Raw genomic sequence first — 15,953 nt, forward strand, 5'->3', positions numbered from 1 at the left:
CCCTGTTTCTGTTCAAATAATTTGACCGCCTCTGCTCTCTCTCTATATGCTCCGCGACTTTGGAAGCGCCTGTATTGCAGATCTCCTGTGTCTCCCTCCCTCCAGTAGACAGCCGGCACCCCATCTACCCTCTACCTTTACCCACTCGATCCGGCGTAGTCCCCCGTCAGTTCCACGGCGGGAAGAGAGTATCTGGGCTGCGAAGAGCGAATGAAACAAGAAAGCCTTGGAGAATATCAACCTTTGTTGCGCGCGCTCCCCTTCAACCCGACTCCGGGGTGTTGAAAATGATACGCGTCCGGATCTCCCTCTTTTCCTGTCTTATGCACACACAGACCGTGATGGCGAGTGATAAATGTAAACATTACATCGGGATCGTCTTTTAGAATTTTCGCCTTGACTGGAACAGCCAAATAAAATCATCGTACATCTATGTCTCTTGCATCAAGTGGTATAGCACACCAGCCTCTCCCTCCCCTCTCTACGTATGGCCCGGCCAGTTGGGGCCATTGCAATCAACTTCGCTGTTGCCGTAGTAATAGTAGTACAAGATACGGTTCGTCCAAAGCAGCTAAAAACAAATGACCGGTGAGACCCAGAATTGAGATGCTTTGCGAAGTATGGAGTGCATGGGAGATGGGCCTGCTGTTGATCTTTTCAATTCATCGAACGCAGCGCTCTGGTTGCATCTTCAAGAGCCGTTGGGCGATACTGGTGATATGGGACCCCCCATCATCATGCTGGGGACTTGTTTCCTTATCAAGCCCCTCTTGCGCTGTTCAGGTCGCGGAACACCCTCAATAGCCCGGGGCTCCTTCATCAAGGACCGGTCTAGTTTACTGGGTATCCGTGTTGTAATGGCCCTATAGTCGCCAGAAAATTTGGCATTGGGCAGCGGCACAGAAGCGGTCCTCCAGATGTGATCGTTCGTATCGCTCAAGTAGCTTTGGGGCTTGCCGTTTCTGGACGGTCCTTGCATCCCTGGAATCGAGTGGGAAAGCCCGTGGGATGCCCTAATGGTGGAAAGCCTCGACAGTCCTGTTGCGAGTCCCTTGTTGCCCCTGGCCTTCTTTGCCAGGATGATTTCATCAAAGAGACGGACGGCGGGATTCGTAGCCGGGTTGAGTTCTCGTTCATGGATGAACTCGTTAAAAACTAGCGCAATGTCAGTGGCGGAGTCCTCGTAGGAGGTCGGGAGGGTACACAATGCTTACGCTGTGTTTCTTTCATCATTCTACCATACTCTTGTTGGTCATACGGCATGCTCTTGATGAAACCATTCATGTCGAAGGCGTACAGCTGACCGGAATTTCGTTGGTCCTTGCTTGGCCGGCCCAGGTATTTTCGATACGTGTAGAGGAGGCTGGCTTGACAGCGTACGAAGGCTGCTCGAACCTTGTCGGCGTGGAAGGCAGCCGGGCAGACGAGCGAGACACAGCCTAGGCAACGTCCATGGGATACCGCAGTGCATCCCTGGCATTTATAAATTCCATCGCCTTCCGCACGCTCGTCACAAATCGAGCATTGCGACGTGCTATCCTGGAGATTGAAATCGAAACAATGGCCCTCGACCCACACAATGGTTTCGGTATCATGAACAGGCTGCACCAGCATATTCGGCATGATGGTCGAGGCTGCAATGGTCGACTGCGCATAGGTTGAAGGGGCATAACCGCCATACGAAGACTTGGAGTCCACTGAAATAGCCGAGATGGAGAGATTTGCCTGGTGCCCGTTCAAAAACGGCATGTTAGGTCGATGTGTGGGAGGTTGCCCAAACGAGGAGCTTCTACGTGCCTTTTCCTCGACATTTCCAGCAGATCGTTTCTCCTTCAATGTTGCCGCAAGTGCGAATCCAGAATCGCTCCGGGAGATAGGCGTCGTGGGCATCGCGGGAAAGTTGACCGATACCGGTGACACCGAGTTAGGAGGGCTCGTCTTATTGGACTTGCTGGTTACCGGGCGCTCAGGGGCAACTGGCTTGGTATGACTGAATGCGTTGAACAAAGGTGCCTTGGGGGTTTCCGTTGAGTTGGGCTCTGCAAAGGTCGAAGAGTTCTGCGCAACCCACTTCCCTAACGTGCTGGGAGGGGCTCTTTCATCAAAGATGGCAGCATTCTCCGCTGAGAACGCATCGTATGGGAACGACTCCATCGCATAAGGCGGCGGTCCGGTGGTGACACCGTAGCGGAGACTGTGAGGAGCTGCTACCTGCAGAAGAGACATCAACTTGCGCCGGATCTGTTTCGGCAGCCGGTGAGGTTGAGAGGTCGCATCGATGGTGTCTCTGTCCAAATCTACCAGGACATAGTCATCTTCGGGAAGCTCAATATTGTCGTACCTCCTTTCAATGCCCACTATGTAAGGGCACGGTGCATCCAGGGCAGATAACAGCCGGGCCGGGAGAACTGGGATGAAGATACTCGCCCACTGCATCGGATACAGCAGGTTGGCAAGGGCGTGACAAGCAAGATGCAACATCGCTGTGTGCGAGCTGAGGAAGATGATGCGCGATTCGGACATAGTATACTCGAACAGCGCCACAATGTTCTCCAGAGACAGTGATCTGAAAAGGGCGTAGATGTCTGTGCTTCGAGACTGGGGGAGTTCGTTCTCAGCCTCCTTTCGCGCATATAACCGAAGCTCGCGCACCCCTATTTCGACCTGGGTCTTGGATCCCAGTGGGCTAAAGGCCTCAGCACACAGGTTGATAATATAGCGCTCGAGAGGTTGCCATCTACCAACTCGCGGAGAAGTAGCCGGTACGCGTAGCAGAGCACCGTCCGACATGGGGACGATGACTGCTCTCAGCCAATCTTTCCAGAAAGTGAGTCTACTGAGATCTCTCCCAAGTATACCAAACGCGCGCGGGGTCCACAGACCACTTTCGCCCGCTGTCAAGCCGTCGATTTTGGAAGCAGCACCGTGCCTCAGAGGCCTCAGCATTTCCGTCATCAAGCTGATTTTCTCCTCGACTGAACTGATCTGCTCATCCAGAGTGTCCCGGGCGGCAGACCCGGACGGGATGGTGGGCAATTTGGCGAGCAATTGGGAGAGATGGGCCCTTTCAGCTGCCAGTCGTGCGCCCAGGCTCGCGGCGAGTTCTCGCTCTTCCTCTGTCATGTGGTTCTGTCTCCACTGCTCGCATCTTCTCTCGATGTCTTCCGCAATGTCGGCCGGCACCGCTGTCCAGACGATGACGGTGATGCCGTATATCTTAGAATTGTCATCCGACGTCATTGCAAATCCATGCCAGGTTGACCGTGGCCGTTCATCGGAGGAGACAATTTGTATATCGTTCGGGAAGGCAAACATGGGTACGTAGTCTGGGAATTTGCCTCTTCTAGTTAGCTCCTCCGTCGCATCGCGAGGAGGATACCGGTCAAGCAATTCGGGCTCGAAGCGTCGTTTTAGAGGGTGCATGTCCGGGTCCAGATTGAGCGGCTCGGGCGGCGGTATTACGGAATTGTAGTTACTTAGTCGCTTCGTGGTGCGGATGGAAGCTGCAGTATCACATGGTAAGAATTGGTTGATCGCAGAGGGGAGAAAGGGGGTTCATACCAGCTTTCGGCACCAACGGCTGTTTGCGCACACTGTTCATATCCTTGAAGCTGATACCGCGCCGTATGCTTCCTCGAATACTTCCGCGAATGTTCTTCAGGGGGCTCATCCTCCCATTGGCATCCGCCTTGATTCGCTCGGTTCTTGGGTTAACCATAGGTGGGCGTGAATGCGTCTTGGCGCCGGCACTGAAGCTAAGATCTTCGAGGAAATTCTCCCTCTCGGCTGCGAACTTGAAGAGGGCTTTATCGAAATCGAAATCTCCCAAGAAGTTCGTAAATCCATCATTGCTGGCGGCCCCAGGAGTTGGATTGGGGCGGATCGTGGCGCTGCTCCTATTACTCCTCGTGTTCCCATCCACCTCTTCTAGAGTGTGTATCGATGATTTCGAAAGTCGGTTGCCCGAGTTCTGCCTCGAATGGCGAGCGGTAAGTTTCGGGGGTGGGCTTCCGATACTGTCGCGGTCGGGGCTTTCGTCTTCTTCTGGCTCGCCATCTTCGGTGATTGTCGAGTCTACCTGAGTGGGCGCGGAAACTGGTGGGAGGAAATCTTGGTATGAGATCGTCTCTATGCCTGCAATCCAAAAGTAGTCGGCAAGCGGAGCCGGAGCGTTGCCCTCCATAGCATGTCAAGTTAGGGGGAGAGTCAGCTCCCTCTCTGCTCTAGGAATAACACCGCCAGTCAAAGTTGGCCAGGTAAATGAGCGACGGTCAATACAGAGGCATTCGAGAACGTCGTTTGGTCTCCGGGCCTTTTTTTTTTTTTTTTTTTTTTTTTTTTGGTCTCTTGTTCTTCTTCCAGCAACTGCGGACTGGCAATTGACCTTTTTGGGTGTCACTCGCAGCAGAAACCGTGGGATGTTTCAGGGTGGGTAGTCGAGAGAGCCCAAGGACCTTTCCTTGGGCGAGTATTTCTTTGTTGCCCAAAAAAAAAAAAAAAAAACCGAGAGTTGGGTGACTGTCGTTCTGTTGTAAAACCCTCGGACGAGGCAGGTGAGGAGCAATCAAGTGCAGAGGATAAGATCGTCAAGCCCGATGCAACCAAGTGGGCATCTGGCAAAATGCGGTGCAATAGAGGGGGAACAGGACTCGTCTCGTGTTGTGTCCTTGCCGTGGGCGATAGGTCGACCAAGCGCAGTCGGAAAAAGAGGACGAGTTTGCGGTTTGTCGAGTATGATGGTCGCGAAGAGGAGGTTTGTTACTTTTCGGCAGTCACAAGATATGTTACAGCTAAAAGGGACCTCTATCTCGGTGTTTTTGCTTGCCCTGTCTCGTTTTGTTTGCAGTTTTGCACAAGGGGGGGTGAGGTCTGGGAAATCAAGTACTCAAGTACTTTTCCACGTTCTCATGCGGCTGTGATGCACGCCCAGCTTTAGCCTGCATCCATTCAGGAGCGGTTATGTTTTTTTAATCCCCTTTGCGGTGGTGCCGTCGTTGGGGCCCTCGAACAGCCGGCCTGGTCGATTGGACAGCAGCCGTCAGGAACGTTGGTATCCAAGAAAAGGGAGTTTGCGTTGCGCATGCGCCGATACGACGTCCTGGGTTGCAAATACAATGATCAAATCAAAGCGGTAGGGTCTGGAATCATGTATTGAAGTAGGAGCGTCAACCTGCAAGTTTGGGGGTTGCTTGGGGAGGGAGTGCAAGTCGGGTCGAGTCGAGAGTGGGAGTATCGACTTCGGGGAGGTTGTTGTCAAGCGAAATCAGTCCACACACACCACCAGCACCTCCTTTGGCAGGTAGGGGGGCACCGGTACAGTACATTTACTACAGTATTACTTGCTACCTACCACATCAAAAAACACCACCACTTTTGAACGAACATGGATTGCGAACCAACCCAAAGCCCGCCAGCCCATGCGCATAGTAGTGCTACCGAGGGATGTGGTGGGCAGGTGGATAATTTGTGAGTCGATAGCCTGAACGGACAACCCAGCCAAGTTGATAGAGGAGGTGGAGCGGGTAGCGGTCGACTTGATGCGGCTTTCATCTTTTCATCCCATTCCCATCCTTGAGTGGCATGGGTTGGCCTGGGATGGCCTGGGATGGCCTGGGACCCCTGCACCCTTGCTTTTAGTTGGGCTCTGCTAGTGCAACCTTGCACCCAGACTCACTTTTTAGCTGCATCGTGAACGTGAATTGGGTTGCGCTGGTGCTTTTCCAATACCCGGTAAGTGCATCATGATTAGCCATGTATGTTGGTAGGTACTGTCAATATTTCACATTTGCTCGTACTTTACCTTGGCTACAGTCAGTCAGTCAGCACCCCCTGGTGCCTGGGTATTTGGATGTATGTGAAGTATGCAGTCAGGAATGCGCCTACTTAACATCGAGATGGTGACTTGGATGGGGACAGGCTCAAGCGCATACACGCAGATTGCTGCACAGATATTGGACGTTAGAGAGGGTTCTTGTCCACTGTACCTGCGGAGGGGACGAAATCTGTCTCGGATTTCATTGTGATCCATATCATGCATACAATCTACACGTACGTTTCCCTGTGTGATGTGGATAGATGGAGAAGCTGGTGGACAACCAAAGCGCATTCTACCGATAGGCGGCACGCCCGAACTTTAGGCGTGCCCTGAGAAGTCGGGACGTTTTGGACCGCGAGGGCATCGGCCGACAAATCGGAGGGCATAGAGCTTCTTCCACCCTTTCTGCTACTTGAGGTATGTATGGCTCTGTCAGATGTTGTGCAACCTCAAAGAAACAACAAGTCAGTCCAAAGGGATGAACAGCACGAGAAAATGCAACCCATCAGGCCTTCCGCCCATCCAGCCCCTGGGAGGGAGTAACTGAAGGGCAGTTGAACGGTTGGGGGGGGCTTTCGCGCTAGCAGTTTAGTAGGAGACCACCATCCATCCTAGGTACTCCCATTAGGTAGATTTAATCGGTACCTTTTTTTTTCTTCTCTCCTCCTCCCCCCTGACCCCCCTGAACAACGGAGAACGGGGTTGGGTCTACTGAGCCCCGTGTCCAATGCTACCTGCGTGCCTGTGGCCCTACCTAGATTAAAACGTAGAGTGCCAATTTTGTCACTAAAAGTTAGGAGAAATCCCCCCGTTGTCGATCTGGCTGCTCGACAACGCCGCTGCTTCAGCGCTTTCCCAGGAAAACCAGTAGCGTCAGCGCTGGGTTACGTTCGGTCGTCGGCACAGAACATTAGTCGGCACAGCTACTGTGTGTAATAGCGAGGAGACTGCAACGGAAAATTGGCCCCAGGCCTGGTCTAAGAAGTATGTACTTGCCTACCTAGGATAGGATGGTAGGAAGTAGGTAGGTGCATATATGGTGAATGAAGACAGGCACACACACACACACACACACACACACACACACACACACACGACCGAGATGAAGAAGCGCAGAGAGCCCAATTGAGCACTGCTTACTGCCCATAGTCCACGAATGGGATGGGTATGGGTGTGTAATGGATGGAAAGAAAGACAGAAACATATGACACTGCATGCCCTCCGCGCACGTTGGTTGGCTGGCGCCATGGCGTTTTTCCCTATCGGGTAATAATTGAGCCAAGTCGACTATGTACATAATATCTGTGCCTGACAGTTATGATTCAGCCTCCAAACGAGCACCAAATCAAAATATCCGATGCGCCACCCATCCGTCCGCCCAACCCATTCCCCTGTCCTGTCCCCTGTGCGCGTGCGCGCGCGGGTGCATGTGTTTACAACGTAGGCTAGGCGTGTCGTCGTAATTCAGGATCCTACATACATACATGTCAATATGACTGTCTGTCTGGACGCCGACGTGGGTTTGCTTCCTTAATCGGTGGCCTACATACCTACACACCTATCCGTACATACCAATGGATCTCACGGGCACCAATTCATACAGAAATGCATACAAGATGTACATCCATACTGTACGTACAGCACAAACGCAACGCGCTGCACCCTCTTCTCATCCCGGAGGAAGGAATTCTCGTATTTTGGGCCGCCCCGGAGAGACACCTCTTTTCAGCCCTTGTTCCTGGCGATTCCCTATCAGGCCGGCCATGGGTGCTGGGCACTGGGGTCCGCCTGAAGGGCCCCGAGTGGGGATGGCTACAGTCCAAGTGGACGTCCATCCTTCACCATCGTCAAGAGCCAGCCAGCATCTGTCAGGAAATCTAAATCGGTATCTCAGGGATGGCGCTCAGGCCACGATCGAGCAAGAACCTGCTGCTGCTGCTGCTGCTGCTGCACTCGTAATCTGTGAAGTTTGGGGTGTCTCTTTTTGTTCCCAAGTTTGTATTCAATGCAATGTTTGTATGTATGCATGTGTGTGATATGACATGTATGCACTCAGTTTATTTTCCCGTCTGTCAGTCTTATATTTCAGCGTGCTGCTCCCAAGCCCATCAGCAGCAGCAGTGCCCAGACTGCCAGAGTGACTAGGCTAATCCAAGTAAGCACGCCACTGCAGATACCCCTGGCTAGCAACCGCTCTTGTATGTTTCAGATGTTCTTCTCCTCCCTGAACCACTCCAACAAGCTAGGCAATCCACGTACTGCGAGCCCAATCTGGCGACTCGCAGATCAAGATATGTATGTGATTGTCGACCAAGAAGCGGCGTGTATTGCATCTGATCTCTCCGTAATAAACATGCTATGCTGGGGGCAGTAAGATAATCACAAGGGAAAGAAAGCGGTGAGTATGGAGCTCCGGTCCAAGCAGTAGCGTAACCAACACCATCGGCAGAACCGGTTCTGAGGTATGACGGTCCGGACATCGGCAACCAGAGAAAACCTCCAATCGAACACCTGTGGTTCTGTTATGGCTACATACCCAAATAAAGTAGCCAGGGGTAAAAGTTTATCTTCCCCTGGGCAGAGACTTCGGGCAGCGATCAGGAACAGATGCCAAATGCCACCGGCAACTGGGCAGAATGAAAGCAATGGCTCCAATGGGAGAACGGCTATAATTCTGCATTGCTATCCAATACAGCCTGCGCGGGTTAAAGTGACGTATTGCGCCTCGTAGATCCCAACGACCCCTACACTGCTATGTAGGGGCATAAAAGGTCCGTGGGCGGGTCAAAGAGCGCCTGAGCTTTTTTACATACTACTTACTAGTAAGGTTATACAAACCTGGGCGAGGGGGCGGAGATCCGCAGCTGCAGGTGATAATGGGCGATCTGCGGCTTGTTGGTAGTAGTATGTAATGTAGATACTACGATGCCCAATACATGTCTGCCCCTGAAAGCATTTGCGCCCCGTTCTGCAGGTCAATAGGAGCCTGGAGGGGGAGAGACTCCTCCGTATAGAAAATTGGTTACTGGATCTGGATTCGATCAGCATGTTTGCTCGCCAAGCAATGCGAAGACGGATCCAACGGAAGCATGGAGCACGCGACCTATCACTTTCATCAATTGCTACTGCTACAGCCGGCCACATGCTGTGGCAGGCCATGGGATAGGCATTGGGCATAAGCATCAGGAACCACGATAACGGGCCGGCATGATCAACCAGTGTCCAAGGGGGGGAGGTCAATCTTGTTCTGCTCATGCCGCGGGTGCATAGCGCGCCACGTCGCGTCTGTCTAAGCCACCCTCACGCGATAGATTAATCTAGATCGATGTATAAAATCCCAATGTGTAACCAGCAGGCTGACAGGTAGGGGGATGGTCGAGCAGGGCTATCCCCGGCTGCGTCACGTCAACCTGCTTGGTGGAACGGGCAAAATGATCCATCGACAATTACAATGCGCCTACCCTGCCGGCAGACACGTGATACCCCCAAATAGCAAATATCCTCAGTCAAAGGGTGAAGAAGCCGTATGGGCTTTTGGTGCCCCACGACCCAATTGCCTTGCTGTATGGTAGACCCCCTTCGTGAAGTCCGGGGATCCATCATCACAAGTCACCAAACAGAGAGGTCCTACCTATGACCAAGTACTACGTCCGTCTTACAAGTATAGATTATGTGCAACGATGGCGCTCTGGATGATGCCACCGCCTGTATATTCTTTCCTGAATGATAAGAGGTCCAGGATTCATTAAGTGTTCGCCGTCACTTCCCGTGCTTCAGGTGCTTGGTAGAAATAAAAAGAAGGGAAGCTGAAACGCGTTCTAGGTTATGTAGGCACCCCCGAGTCATGGCAAACAGGGCCCCGTCCATCCATCATGCCTGCATTGCAACTACATATGTACAATTTTTCTTACCGATCCCCCAACGGCTGCTAGGTAGTATCTCGACCCGACGCGGTTGTTGTTGTTGTTGTTGTTTGGGAGCTTTTCCCGGCTAACCGAATACTGAGTCAGTCGCAGTCCTGTGTTCCCCGTCATGACGTGTAAGCCACGTTTGTTCCTTAACGCACCCGTGCTAAGGGTTACAGCGTCGTGGATGTGCAACGCAGGTACGCGGGCTGCAACACCCCCAACACGACTTCGAGCCAAGATTTCCGGCTACGACTGACTCTCGTCTGGCCTGGTAGCCAATGAGAAGAAGAGAGCACGCCCGAGCTGAACGGGGCTGGCCCCCCCTGGACTGCCTTTCGAGCTCTCTCCTTCAAGGTTTGGTCCGGTCCAAGCCACCCCGTTTGGATCTGCAAGTGCCTTTCGATACCAATGATATCCTTGCTTAGCTGGGAATGATAACATGGACGCGTTCCACCGTTTCGGTCCCGATGAGATGGTGCGGCTCGACTCTGCGAGATGCAAAGAACGACGACGGGGCGAGCCGGCAGGTGTAGAGATTCCCTAGGCAATCAGATGCCGGAAGCGGGTCTTCTTGTTCTCCTCCCCTCCTTCTTTCCTGCTCTTTCTCTTTCCAGCCGTCAAGCTCAGCCGAGGCGCGTTCGAGATGGACGTTTATGGTTATGGCCCGGTCCGATTCCCCTTGGAAAGCCTCAGCTGAGATACAGCAAACTCAAAATCCTGTCACTTGACTTGGGATGAATCCCGGTGCGATGGCCCCGGCAGGACTGAGTTCAAGCCGTCTGCCTCGGAGAAATACATCAATCTACCAGTCAAATACGTAAAATACTAGGGCGCAGCGACGTTGTGTAAAGTATGAGCGCCTTGACACTCCTGGAAACCAATGGGCATGTGCAAGAAATGCAGGGATGGGTGAGGAGTGAATACTTGAGCAAAAATAGAGGGAGGGAAAGGGGGACTGTGGATTCGGCGGCATCAAATCATATCTGGTCTGATAGTCTTGCAATACGCCCTTGAACAGGCAGTTGATACACGTCCATCTTGGAGAATCCAACCACATGTGACTACGAAACTAAACATGAAATAAGCATAACCAGATAAACAGTATCCGATACTACGGAAGGGCCATCTACGGTCGAATTGCCAAGGCGTAAAAGTTCCGCGGAGAGTGGCGTACATATCTATCAGGCCTCATCTCTTGGCATCAGTCGATCGTATAGATAGATAGACACATGTATATAGCGTGTATTACCCATCTCCTATTTTGTACACCTGGGCCTTCGAATAGTTCGTGTATGTAGTCTGATATGGCAATTGAGAGTGGTTGCTAATATGTTTTCTTTGGCGTATACTCATGTCAAGGGGTACTGTTCTGGCTGTCACTTGTAAATTCAGAGTCCTCAGGGCAGTCTCTGGCTTCACGCCCGACAAGTCCCTAAGACTGGAGACCTCCAGGCGCAATCTTCATGCAATGGGTACAATCTTCTCTTGGTTGTCACTGGTAAATAGGGGGGTATCTTTTGAACGGTCGCCAGCTTCTCGTGTGACACGTAGGTCCTTTAGGAGATACTCTCTCCATTATTTCGTATTCCTGGCGCCCAGCTTGCCCGTCGACAAGAAACCCCGATTGCCCATCTCTGTCCTCCAGCCGATACCCAGCATCCCAAACACGACCCGCCCGTCGCCGTCCTCGACCACCGCGCTCTTGCCGTCCTCCTCGACGACGAAACACACCTGCTCGACCTCGCCAGGGTGCAGCACGGGCCGGAGGCTCTCGCTCACGATCCAGTTCGCGTCGCGGTAGCGCAGTCCCGTCTCCAGGTTCAGGACCACCCTCTCGAGCTGCATGGCGTCCTCGCTGCAGTTCTCCAGCTGGGCCTCCATGATCCAGCGCCGCTTCTGCCTTTGCTGCCGCTTTTCCTCGTCGGCCTGCTTGGAGCCCTTCTTCGTAGTAGTCGTGTTGTTGTAGGGCAGCGGACCCACCTTGGTCCGCACGATCAGCGACCCCTTGCAGACGAACTGGTACAGCTTGCGGAACGTCCGCGTGCGCCCGCTCGTCTCCGTCGCCTCGTAGTAGCTGACCGTGACCGCGAGTACGTGGTTCCCCTCCTCTTTCAGGTCGAAGTTCACGATCTTCTGTAGCGTCTGGCCCGGTTCGAGATCTACGCCGCCCGCGCCTGCTGTATCTGTTGCTCCTGTTTCTTGTGTTGATGGTTTGTCGTCGTCATTTTCCGGCCCCAAGTGGAGCTTTTGCACTGACGCTGACCCGGGAGTCTTCATCTCTGCCTCAATCTTGACATCTCTAATTGACTTCTTTTGGGATGGTGCCTTCGCTGGTTGCGCTGTCGCAGGCGGCTCGGGTGGGATATCTTGGTTCGCGCATAATGTACAGCTGAAGGTCTCGCCTACGTAAGCCGACCCGAACGAGGGCGGGAGGTTGAGAATTGGTGCGAGCAAGAAGGGATCCGGGTTCGTCCCGGAGGTTGACCGGTAGGCGAGGGAGGCGGGCACCAGGTCGTCTGCTGCAGCGCCCGTGGTTGACTGTAGTTCCGAGGGCGCGGCTAGAGTGTGTTGCGCCACCAGCGACGGCCTCGATAGCCTATACGTTTCATCATGTTAACTAGGATATCATCGTGTCGCGACAGAGTCTCTCAATGAAGCTATACCGGAGTACTTTGAGAGAGACCGAATGCGGTTCCTTGACTGGGTCCATTGACGGATAGCGTTGGTGGCTCATTCTGGCAGGACTCTGCGGATCCCTTCCAAGGACCCCGTAAGATATTAAATTCACTGCAGTCCAATCTCGGTGTGCTCGAAAAGCCGGGTCTTGTAATTGCTTGAGTTTCACGGACCAGAATGATCTATGATATCCAGTAGGCAAGTAATGGGAGCTTTATCGATAAGCGACTTGTCTAACGTCAGGACGCTCACTGGGCCGGGAGATATGGTGGGGTTGTCTGTTGTCTACGCTTCGGCGTTCCCCGGTGACGACGGAGGCACGCTTCACCCTTTACATTGCAGTAAGAGAGTCGACTAGGTACAGGTAATTCCAGACAATTCACGATCATCATATCAGCCCAGCTACGCCATTACTTGGACATTGCTTCTCTTTGGTGAAGCAACCATGGCTTCGCGTTGTGCCCAAAGTGGAATATGCCAATGTTTAGTTACATGCATGCATCTGGAATTTGAGAGTTGCCTTGATCAATCTTTATACATATTACTTCATGTATGTTATTCCTGGTGGGTATGCATCCTTGTCTTTGCTCCAAATGAAAAACAACGCTGTAAACCCAGAAACCGTTTCTAGTCCTGTGTATGTGAACGCCAAACCCATGCTGTGGACAATTTGCTACTAGAACCGCACACGTGCGCCTATTCCCCTTCCGATATACCAAAGAGACTCCTTCCAGTTCCCTAAACGAACGTCAACATTGGCGCGCGCATCTAATTTCAAATTGCCGCCCAGTGCCTTCCGTACCGCGTCGTAACCAACTGAACCAACTGACCACTGAACTGGCAGCCTGGGCGTAGTCGACTGGCCGGGTGGTGCTTCAAAAGGTAAGTCACGTACAATGCGACCGATTTCCTCCGTATGGTTGTAGAAGGCGGTAGCATTGACGTAGTCGATGTATATTGTGTTGAACTTCAACGGCGAGGCCAATGTGAAAGTCGCCGTCGAAGAGAAGAAATGAAAAGTTGCGTCTCGAATAAAATGTGATCTTTCCTCCTCAGTCCCTCCCGGCAATTCAAGTTTTGGGGCCGCCAAAGTCAGGTTGAGCCGAGAAAGACCTTCGCAGAGGATCGGTTGGCCTGGTATACTCTTGCGATGTGCTTTGACGGTGATGCTCGTATTGAATCCAGAAAGATACTGGGAAACCAGATCTCGGCCAATCTGATGACCGCTTTCCCCACTCCTTGAGGGGTTCCATGTTGCCGTAACTAAAATATCAGTATTGTCTCCTTTTACAATCTCTACATTCTCGACGGTTGCGTCTGCGAGGACGGTATCGTTATGTAAGACATGGATATTGACATAAGGTACGCTCGCTGTGTACGGCGTAGGATTGGTCACGTTCACCAATGCCTGAAGGGTAATCGATGTAGACGTGGTGTCCAAAATTCTCAATGAGCGAACCTTGGGGGTAAGGTCCCCCGTCCAGTCCTTTCCATTCGACAGTGCTGAAAGACGGTTAGCTTACGTCGAACTTGCGAGAACAATGCGAGGGAAATATGGCTTGTCCTAACAGACATACCACCCAAATAGAGCGACTAACAGGCTTAAGATAATGAAGACGGACGTTTTACTGGTATCATGCCCTCAGCTGGCACCTCCTTAAGGACCATTTGACCCAACGAAGTTTCGACTTTCACGTCTACCGCGGCCTTGACAGTCAACTGAATGGCCTTCCTGCCGAAAAGCAGCTGCTGGACCACGTCGCCAAAGGCAGTACCGTTTGTGACGTGGAGTGGCGCCTCATTGATTCGAGAGGCAATCTTCAAAGACGCTTCATGCTTCTTGTCTGCCTCCACTCGAGTGGAGTTTGCGTCCTGCCATTTCTTCAGGTCGAGCACGCCAAGCTTGTCTTTCTTGTAATACACATCGGCAAGAGCGCGGACCTTGGTGACGTTGATGCCGAAGTTCATTTCCGATGGGAGACCAGCAGTGACCAGGATGTTGCCTGAAACCGTTGGGTCCGAAGCAGGGTCGTCCGGGTCGGCGAAGGGATCGGGCATTGTGAAATGCACATCTGACATCGAGAAATTCCTGATCAACCCATCTAGGCTCTTGCCTGGGAACGCCACAGGAAGGGTGACGCTCGAGAGTAACTCGGCAACCCACCGAGGCGTGCTACCATCGGGCCTGCTACTGCCACGCACATAAAAAGTGGCAGGTTCTCCTTGCATGTACTGCCTGAGTAAAATGTCTAGTGGGGAAGATCTTGAGTTGGGGCAGTCGCGTGTCAGCGACTCTGGAAGTTCACGTATGATCCCATGGACATCCGCTTGGACGTCGGAGCGAGGCTTTACAAACATCTCGCTGGTCACTGCATCGGCAATGACAATGAGATCATCCGTGTCGCAACCCGGAACGAGAATCTCGAAAGCGAGCTCGGGCACATCGAGCTTGACCGGGTACTCGTTATGAGCGACTATAGTTACCTCGGCCAACATGGACTGCTTGTCTCCAGGGCCAGGCACATCTTTTACATTGAGACGAGTGATATTGTATTGAGGCATCGCGGGTATTTTCTTGGCTGTAAATTAATTAGTGGATGCTCATCGAGATACGTGCAAGTACAAATTTAAGCATCCTAGAAGAAGACTTTCTTCCCCAGGTAAAAGGATGAGAAGGAGCGGTAGAGAGATTGACCTTCAAAGACCAGAGATTCCGCCACACTGTGCGTCCCAAGAGGTAAAAGGCCGGACTTGAGAGCAAGTTCTGCCTTTCCCCGGAGACGCACCTTATCCAGCCTGCCTTCCAGCCACTCGTTCGCGATGGATCGAATACCCTCCATGTTGCCCGGCACGATCTCGGTGACGAAATCGAAATCCGTCACATCGCCATCCTTGAGATGAATAACCAACGGAGGGATAGCAGCTGTTCCTAGCAGCAAATCCTCGTAGTCCGGGAGCGTTACGACGATGGTGGTTTCCTCGGTCCCTAGCTGATTGGCAACCCACGTGGCGGCCTTTCCCACCCTTCGTACATGGTCATTTGCGACCCTTGCTCCATCTAAGCGGAATGTGGCCTGTATTCTTGCCCTCAAGCCATCGGCGGTAATGGATTCGAGCGAGAGACTGGTAGGCTCAACAACGGCGGCTTGTTTGGCGTATTCCTGCACCGCATCCGGTACAACGTATGCTAAAGCGATGATGGCGATGACCATGAGGCCCAGAACCCCCATGGCAATAAACGAAGGCCATCTTCGTGTCGACTTCGTCTTGTGTGAGTGTATTGAGGAGCCATCGCTCAAATGCGACCGTACAGAGGCGCCGTCATGATTCGGCTCGTCGTTATCTCCATCGTATCGTGGGGTGTCGGTTGTGCTGGAGAGCAAAGGAGTTGTCTCTCCAGAGTTGTTGCCTAGCGACTTGCCCTTGGCGGCTGTTGCTGTAGATAGCAACGGTGATGTTTCGCCGCTAGCCATTGTTCGTTTGAACAAGAAAGCGTGAAGCGTCGCGGGGTCAACGGGTGGATGGTTGCGCAAACACAATAAAGCGAGTTCGAT

At 52.6% G+C, this 15,953-nt stretch overlaps 3 protein-coding genes across 3 annotated transcripts; all 3 read right to left on the minus strand.

The window, feature by feature from the left end:
• Positions 1-691: 691 nt before the first annotated feature.
• PG985_009055 (DENN domain-containing protein) lies at positions 692-4,183 on the minus strand (the record flags this gene model as incomplete). The annotated part of the gene is made up of 3 exons (XM_066828823.1): positions 692-1,155; positions 1,215-3,503; positions 3,562-4,183. 3 exons carry the CDS (start codon positions 4,181-4,183, stop codon positions 692-694), a joined length of 3,375 nt encoding a protein of 1,124 aa, XP_066683735.1.
• Positions 4,184-11,298: 7,115 nt separating this feature from the next.
• PG985_009056 (uncharacterized protein) lies at positions 11,299-12,457 on the minus strand (the record flags this gene model as incomplete). Its single annotated transcript, XM_066828824.1, has 2 exons — positions 11,299-12,319; positions 12,387-12,457. 2 exons carry the CDS (start codon positions 12,455-12,457, stop codon positions 11,299-11,301), a joined length of 1,092 nt encoding a protein of 363 aa, XP_066683736.1.
• A 618-nt stretch (positions 12,458-13,075) lies between these two features.
• Positions 13,076-15,872, minus strand: PG985_009057 (uncharacterized protein; the record flags this gene model as incomplete). The annotated part of the gene is made up of 3 exons (XM_066828825.1): positions 13,076-13,902; positions 14,022-14,978; positions 15,095-15,872. 3 exons carry the CDS (start codon positions 15,870-15,872, stop codon positions 13,076-13,078), a joined length of 2,562 nt encoding a protein of 853 aa, XP_066683737.1.
• Positions 15,873-15,953: the final 81 nt, after the last annotated feature.

The sequence above is a fragment of the Apiospora marii genome (genome assembly GCF_038362585.1).
Source record: "Apiospora marii strain CBS 49790 chromosome Unknown utg000005l_segment0_segment0, whole genome shotgun sequence".
In the NCBI taxonomy this organism is placed as follows: domain Eukaryota; kingdom Fungi; phylum Ascomycota; class Sordariomycetes; order Amphisphaeriales; family Apiosporaceae; genus Apiospora; species Apiospora marii.